Below are 8,433 nucleotides of genomic sequence, written 5' to 3' on the forward strand. Positions count from 1 at the left end.
GTTAAGAAAAGCTATCCAAACGACTTCTACCTAGTCACCCTGGACTAGAAGATTGTTTAACAAGCCACCTTTAGGGTCATTTGAAGCTGAAGGGAGGGAGTTCCATTATATTTACCCATGACCAAAGCCCCTGCTAACCTGTGGAAGACTGAGGAGTGGCAAAGGATTTTTGTTTGATAGAGATGCAAACGAATTCTGTCCAATAGAGAGGTCTGGTTTCACTGGGCTGTAGGGCATCAGCCAGATTCGCATGAAATTTAGCAGTCCCGTTTCAGTCATCTTTCACTGACTGCCATCCTCTTTGGAAATAGTGTATCATCCTCCCTGAGTTAAATACATCGTTGTATTTAACTCAGGCCACTCCGTTTATGTGAGTTCATTTCTAACATTTTGAAAATGGAATTGTGGAGGAAGTCAGCTTTTTTTTTTTCTTTTGATTCGGAGTCTTGCTCTGTCGCCCAGGCTAGAGTGCAGTGATATGATCTCGGCTCACCGCAGACTCCGCCTGCCTGGGTTCAAGCGATTCTTCTGCCTCAGCCTCCCGAGTAGCTGGGATTACAGGCACCCACCACCGCGCCCGGCTAATTTTTGTATTTTTTAGTAGAGATGGGGTTTCACCATCTTGGCTAGGCTGGTCTCGGACTCCTGACCTCATGAACCACCCCCCTCGGCCTCCCAAAGTGCTGGGATTACAGGCATGAGCCACCGCGCCCGGCTGGAAGTCAGCTTTTACATAGTGGTCAGGTGAGGGATTGGGAATTAAGTGCTTTTGCAAAATAAAGTTCATTGTAAAAGATTCTAGGCGAACAATCCCTAACCCTTAAAATGTACCAGGCACTGCTCCGGCTGCTATGGATGTGGGAACTCGTCTCTCTCGGGGGCCAGCGCTATCACCGCCGGGCTCCAGCCTGTCTCCCAACCACCAACCTGTGCTTCTCTTTGTACCCCTCAAAAGTGCCTTCAGAGGGTTTAGATTGAGGTACGGGGCAGGGCAGGCCTGAAGCACAACTGACGGCTCCGTTGAGAGCAGGCCCGCAGCTTCGGCTCCGCAGAGGGCGCCCCACTATACCCTACCGCACTCCTCTACACCCCAATCCTTGCCCAGGCCCCGCCCCTGCCTGGGCCCTGTCCCCGCCCTGCCCGGCCGAGACGCCGCCTCTCTCTGTCCTGCGCCCCGCCCAGGAGGCCGGTTGCTCGCCGCGGCCGGAGGCGGAGCGCCGCCTGCTCAGCTCCACCCCATAGTCCAGCCTCGCCGACTCCGCCTCTTTTGACACCACGCCTGCGCAAACGGTCATCCCCGCGCCCACGCCACCGCCTTGCGCGTGCGCGTGCGCGTGCGCGCGTCCAGGCGCTCCCGTCAGGCAGTGCGAGGCGCGCGGGTTACGGAGAGCGGTGGCGGCGGGTTCCTGTGAGAAGCTAGCGGAGCTTTCTCAGGTGACTGACGCGGGCCTCGGTTCTGGGCGCCGGGGTGTGGGACTGGAGGAGTGGCCGCGATCCCCGACTGCACCCCGCTGCCTCTTCTTTTCCTGCGCTTCTGGGGACTCCTTCCAGGTGCTCCGGCAGCTGCCCGGGCATCACGGCCCGGTCGGCGGGACGAGGAGCTGGGGCGGGGGCTGCGCAGGGCCGGTCACCCCGGTGTCTGCAGCTCGGTGTCGACGGCGATTCGGTGGGCTTCTGCGTTTGTTCTGTCAGCGTGCTTAGGTGTCACAGCTGGGTGACTCTCGGAAGGAAGGTTTTGCCGCTGGCGCGTCAGGTGTATCGCAGCCTCGGGGCCGCGGATCCCTGGGCCTGACGCCGCCTCTGGGGTTCGCGCGGCCCCGGCGTCCGGGCTGCCTCAGCGCTGGCTGAAGGCCGGCCCGAAGCGCCCTTAATTGTGGCCGCGCGCTTCCCTGCTGCTCCTGCTGTTCTCCGCGCCGCGGTAGTGGACTCTGGAGGTAGAGCCTTGCCCGACGAGTCGTTGAGGTAAACAGTTGATTCTTCAGAAGATGTGCCATACTTATTTGCGTTTTCTTACATACGGAGGGCAGGGAAGAGAGGCTGCCTCGCCTCCTGGTGACTTGGGTTTGTTTGGACCCATTTATTTTGAATTACAAACAAACGTTGCTCTATAAAGAGTAATGCATTTTAAACCATTTTATCTTTGGAAAAAACGATAAAGTGGATCCAAATAGATCCACTTTCTTGTTAATTAATTTTCGTTACTTTTGGGGTTTTCTGAGAACTAGCCTAATTGTTTCTCTTTATCATCATCAAACATTGCAGCTACGACTGCCTGTCAATTATCCTGCTCTCGGATATCGTGTGATACGTGTCTGTCTTCTTTTTAAAAACACTGTCGTCATATTTGTGGTCTAATACTTGTTTTCTTCCCCCCAGGAGGAATCATTATAGATTCTAAAAATAGATTTTCCCTTCTCTGTGGACTTGGTATAAAACGTAGCTTTTTTTCTATTTGGATTTATTTTCTAAAAATCAACACCGTAAACCCATATCAGATACAACAAAATTGGGGTAGTTAAACCATGAGTTGTGGAAATGAGTTTGTGGAAACATTAAAAAAAATTGGTTTTCCCAAAGCTGATAATCTTAATGGAGAAGACTTTGACTGGTTGTTTGAGGGCATTGAAGATGAATCGTTTCTGAAGTGGTTTTGTGGGAATGTGAATGAACAGAACGTATTGTCTGAAAGAGAATTGGAAGCTTTTAGCGTTCTTCAGAAATCAGGCAAGCCCATCCTAGAAGGGGCGGCATTGGATGAAGCTCTTAAAACGTGTAAAACTTCTGATTTGAAGACACCTAGACTGGATGACAAAGAGCTGGAGAAATTAGAGGATGAGGTTCAAACTCTACTGAAATTAAAGAACCTAAAAATTCAGCGGCGTAATAAATGTCAATTGATGGCTTCAGTAACTAGCCACAAATCTCTGAGGTTAAATGCTAAAGAAGAATCAGCCACTAAAAAGCTGAAGCAGAGTCAAGGAATTCTAAATGCAATGAATGCTAAGATCAGTAATGAACTTCAGGCTCTTACTGATGAAGTTACACAATTGATGATGTTCTTCAGACATTCTAATTTAGGTCAAGGGACAAATCCACTGGTATTTTTATCGCAATTTTCCTTGGAAAAATACCTAAGTCAGGAAGAGCAAAGCACAGCAGCATTAACTATGTATACCAAAAAACAGTTCTTTCAGGGTATACATGAAGTAGTTGAAAGTTCAAATGAAGACAATTTTCAACTTTTAGATATACAGACACCATCTATTTGTGATAATCAAGAAATCCTTGAGGAGAGACGACTAGAGATGGCTAGACTGCAGCTGGCGTACATTTGTGCTCAACATCAATTAATTCACTTGAAAGCAAGTAATTCAAGCATGAAGTCAAGTATAAAATGGGCAGAGGAGAATCTTCATAGCCTAACCAGCAAGGTAAGCATAAGAAACGAGATTGGATTCACATTGTAATTATTGTTAGGAATAGAGGATATAATATTGCTATTGAAGTACTTTAGAATGGGGCATCTAATAAGAGATTACATTTTATTTTCTCATTGTTCAGTGTTTCTTTGTGATCTGTGTCAGTGTTTCATACAAATAGATCCGTACGTTAATGGAGGGCAGCAATAGTAATTATCTCAACCACATTATCTAGTTTATTTTAAACAAATGTGCTTTAATTTGCATTCTGAATTTTAAATTTGTGTAATGCAGATACAGACTGGACTGAAATTTTCTTTTTAGGATGTGGCTAGAAACTAATTGCTTTATTTTGGGTATTCTGCCTCATTTGTTCCAACCAGAGCATAGTGCTAATGAAGTCAGAGGTCCAGGTTCAGTAGACTGAAACTGATTTCTTTTTGAGAATATATGGATAGATGTATTGCAGATGTCTGTCTGCACTCTTGGAGACCTTGCTTTCTGGGTAATATAACTGCTAGATACTTGAGTAAAAAATGTAACATTTCTGAATCTGAATATCAGCACCAGGTTAGTTTCTATAGCTGACAAAAAACTGGAATAATATAGGAAATCCAATGGTTATGTAGAAGTGCTAAAATCAACTGGCTGACTAGGACCTATTGAGGTAATTTTAACTTAAGAAAAACTAGTAACATACACTTGGATTCAGTGAATAGTGTGCTATTAATAATGATTTTGATTGAGTAAAACAAGTATAATAAGATCTCTATTTTGGTAGCCATTACTATATATATGGTAGTAATAGCAGTAAAATTTAGTAATTCATATCCTTAATTTAGTCCACATTTTTCCCTTTTAAACTGTAATTTTGGTTTATATGAATATTAAATTAGTTTTCATTCATTGAGCTTATTATCTGGTCACCTAAAGTGGAAGGTGAAAATAATCTTAAGATGATTTCAAATTTAGGCATACGGTTTGAAATGTGATTGCTTTTCTTTGTATAGGCTGTGGACAAAGAAAATTTAGATGCTAAAATTTCTAGCTTGACCAGTGAGATTATGAAACTTGAAGAACAGATCACTCAAATAAAAGACAGAAGTTTACCTGCTGTGGTAAGAGAGAATGCCCAGTTATTGAATATGCCAGTGGTAAAGGGAGATTTTGATCTGCAGATTGCTAAACAAGATTATTACACAGCAAGACAAGAGTTAGTTTTAAATCAATTAATAAAACAAAAGGCATCATTTGAACTTCTACAGTTATCGTATGAAATTGAATTAAGAAAGCATTGGGACATACATCGTGAACTTGAAAATTTGGTTCAAGAACTTAGTCAAAGTAACATGATGCTCTACAAGCAATTAGAAATATTAACAGATCCATCAGTTTCTCAGCAGATAAATCCAAGGAATACCATTGATACTAAGGATTATTCTACTCATAGGTATGTATGCTTCATTGTTTCCTTAGTAAATTTTTCCTTTTGTTTTTGCAAAATACTAGACAGAGTTTGAGCTAAAATTTTGGAAGTTTTTAACAATTCTTTGCATTTCACTTTTGATCTTTCTATTTTTTTTCCATTTTCGTATGCCTTTTTTCATTTTTAGTTTTTTTGCTGCCTATTCCATTTATGTTAGATCTGAAAATAGCTACTTTGTAGCTTAAGTGGATGAGGTGGAGGAATGAATGGGTTTTATTCCCCTTTAGACATTATTTATATACCTTATTTTAGATTTGGGGCAAGAAGTTTGAATACAGCTCAGCATGGTAGGTATTGCTGGGCAGGGGATTGACTGCATTTGGAGAAGGTAGCAGTAGAGAGGGGAGAAGACTTCATTTCTGTGTGTAGTCAGGAGAATCATTGAGAATGAATGCTAGCTCCCAAGCTTCATCTGGATGTCTGAGCAATTGATGGCAGAGGGATACTGAAAATTGGAGGGCTGAAGTAGTCTTAAGACCTCAAAAATCTGGCTCCTACTCCTCATTTTTCTCCAGGACTAGGGTAAGAGCATCTAATCTTTTTGTTTTCTTATTAATAAAATGAGGGGCCTGGATAGGGTTGCCTCATTGCACAATTTCAGTGGGTACCATTGACATCATGATCTATGTGAATGATACCCCTGAAATTGTGTAGTTACATCTGTAAGAATGTAATTGGCAGCTTTGGGATTGAACCAGTTTTAGAAAGTCTGTTACAACTTGATTAAAAAAATAACTTTTTTAAAAATTCTGAGCAAAAGTTTACTATTATAGCTATTTATGTAACTATTTACATTTTACATTGTTTAAAATTTACATTTATTTTTATATTTTACGTTGTTTACAATTTTAGTTTTTCTCTTTTAATCCCACCGCAATCCAGTAATACAAGTAGGTTAAGATGTGGAGTAGTTAAGACGTGGAAATAAGTCTCAGAGATTGATATGCCCTAGGTTTCACGTAACAGAAAACTCAGACCTAGACCTAGGTCTTCTGTTTCAAATTCGTTGCTTGCTTGCTTGCTTGTTTTTTCCTTCCTTCCTTCCTTCCTTTCCTTCCTTTCCCTCCTTTCCCTTCCTTTCCCTTCCTTTCTCTCTCTTTCTCCCCTTCCTTCCTTCCTTCCCTTCCTTCCCTTCCTTCCCTTACCTTTCTTTCTTTTAAGACAAGGTCTCACTCTCTTGCCTAGGTGGGAGTGCAGTGATGTGATGATAGCTCACTGCAGCCTCCAGCTTCTGGGCTCAGGTGATCCTCCTGCCTCAACTTCCTGAGTAGTTAGGACTACAGGCACGTGCTGCCATGCCTGGCTAATTTAAAAAAAAAAAATTATTTTTGTAGACATGAGACTTCAATATGTTGCCAAGTCTGGTCTTAAACTCCTGGGCTCAAGTAACCCTCCCACAGTGCTGGGATTACAGGCATGAGCCATAGCCTGTTGTTTCTACTACATCATCGTTATATTCTGTGAGACAAGTGTTTTCTTGGGAGGTATCTCTGAATTGCACTTTGAAGTAGGTTAGTGGCAGTTAAGAAGAATTTTATATCTAAAACTTGGATAGTGGGGAAACTGGGATTCAGTAATAGACTGCTTATCTAATGTAGTAGTTAGAATATATATTTCTGTACTGAGATAGTGTTACAGTTACAATGGTTTCAGTTGCTTGATTTTTGCAGGCGCACAAATTATTATTATTATTATTATTATTATTATTATTTCTGTTTTTGGAGACGGCGTCTCACTCTGTTGCCCAAGCTGGAGTGCAGTGGCGTGATCTTGGTTCACTGCAACCTCTGCCTCCTGGGTTCAAGCAATCCTCCTGCCTCAGCCTGCTGAGTAGCTGGGACTATAGGTGCATGCCGCCATGCCTGGCTAACATTTTTTTGTATTTTAGTAGAGATGGGGTTTTACCATGTTGCCCAGGCTGGTCTTGAACTCCTGAGCTCAGCCAGTCTGCCCACCTTGGCCTCCCAAAGTGCTAGGATTACAGGCGTGAGCCACTGTACCCGGCCAATATTTTTAAAAGTTGTTACTTAGCTATCCCCACAAATGCCCCAATACAGTGGATTATAATTTTGAAAATGATACTGACTTGATAATTTTTCCCTATAATTTTAATTTTTACATTTTAGGCTTTACCAACTTTTAGAGGGAGAGAATAAGAAAAAAGAGTTGTTTCTAACTCATGGAAACCTTGAGGAAGTGGCTGAGAAATTGAAACAAAATGTTTCTTTAGTACAAGATCAGTTGGCAGTATCTGCTCAAGAACATTCTTTCTTTCTGTCCAAACGGAATAAGGACGTGGACATGCTTTGTGATGCTTTGTATCAAGGAGGAAATCAGCTTTTGCTTAGTGATCAGGTGGGTATTTGCCATAGTAGTTAAAAATGCTTTTTTAAAAAATGCTTGTTTTAAAAGATATTAAAGAAAATGTTAACATGAGGAAAATATTACCCCAATTCCATTGCCTTAATATAAAATATATTTCTATGTCTCCTAATTTTTGTTCACATATAAATATGTATTTCAGATAGTTTTGATGAGTGTGCACAGAAATTTTAAAATGTATACAATTTTTCAGACACAAAAGGATATGTAATGTTTATATTAGTGTTAAAAAATAAAACTGCCTCTGTATTTTTTTCACTCATCTTAGCAAACACAGGATTGCCTTTATATCTTTAAAATCCTCTGTGTACACTTACTGGTACATGCTCCTCCTAACATAATTCCTCTCTCATCTTCAAAGAGTAACTACCATGCTTAATTTTGTTCATCATTTTCTTGCTTTTATGTATAGTTTTATTATACACACACACACACACATATATATATATTTTCTTAGACTTAGTTTTATGTGTTTTTGAACTTTATATGCTGTTACACTGGTGTTGGTATACCGAAGGTATGTATATTGAAGGTATGTATCCTTCAATGACTTGCTTGCTTTTTCAATGGCTTAACGTGTTTTTGAGACTCATTCATATGTAAAGCTATAGTTCATTCATAGTGTTATCTTTTGTATAGTTAGTATTCCATTGTGTGATATTCCACAGTGAAATTATCTGTTAGATTGACAGACATTTACGTTATTTACAGTTTTTATTACTATGGATCTTACTCCTATGATAGTGTTGTATGTCTCATAGCTGCACAATTCCAGTTTCTCCACATCTTTGCCAACACTTATTTCCTGTGGTTTTTAAAATAGTAGCCATCCCGATGGGTGTGGTGTCTGTGATTTGTTTTTTGAAAGGTCTCCCGTTACTGATTTTTGTCTTCTTGATCTATTGAGAATTGTATACAAATTTCCACTGTGATGGTGGATTCGAAAATTTCTCCACGTAGGCCAGGCGCAGTGGCTCACGCCTATAATCCCAGCACTTTGGGAAGCTGAGGCGGGTGGATCACAAGGTCAGGAGTTCAAGACCAGTCTGGCCAAGATGGTGAAACCCCGTCTCTACTAAAAATACAAAAATTAGGCCGGGCGCGGTGGCTCAAGCCTGTAATCCCAGCACTTTGGGAGGCCGAGAC

At 41.5% G+C, this 8,433-nt stretch overlaps 1 protein-coding gene across 3 annotated transcripts in view; it reads left to right on the forward strand.

Moving 5' to 3' along the window:
* The first annotated feature begins 1,328 nt into the window (after positions 1-1,328).
* Positions 1,329-8,433, forward strand: part of LOC105532652 (HAUS augmin-like complex subunit 3) — a 191,743-nt gene continuing 184,638 nt past the window's right edge. Inside the window, exons 1-5 of one of the 3 annotated variants that reach the window (XM_011970857.1) lie at positions 1,329-1,434; positions 1,693-1,962; positions 2,377-3,431; positions 4,430-4,869; positions 7,032-7,260. In XM_011970857.1, coding sequence (XP_011826247.1) covers positions 2,523-3,431; positions 4,430-4,869; positions 7,032-7,260 — 1,578 coding nt within the window. In that variant the 5' untranslated portion in view covers positions 1,329-1,434; positions 1,693-1,962; positions 2,377-2,522. The remainder of the gene's footprint in view (positions 1,435-1,692; positions 1,963-2,376; positions 3,432-4,429; positions 4,870-7,031; positions 7,261-8,433) is intronic. The other 2 variants (XM_011970858.1, XM_011970856.1) reach the window with 2 other exon arrangements.

Source organism: Mandrillus leucophaeus, unplaced genomic scaffold (genome assembly GCF_000951045.1).
Source record: "Mandrillus leucophaeus isolate KB7577 unplaced genomic scaffold, Mleu.le_1.0 Scaffold98, whole genome shotgun sequence".
Taxonomy (NCBI): Eukaryota; Metazoa; Chordata; class Mammalia; order Primates; family Cercopithecidae; genus Mandrillus; species Mandrillus leucophaeus.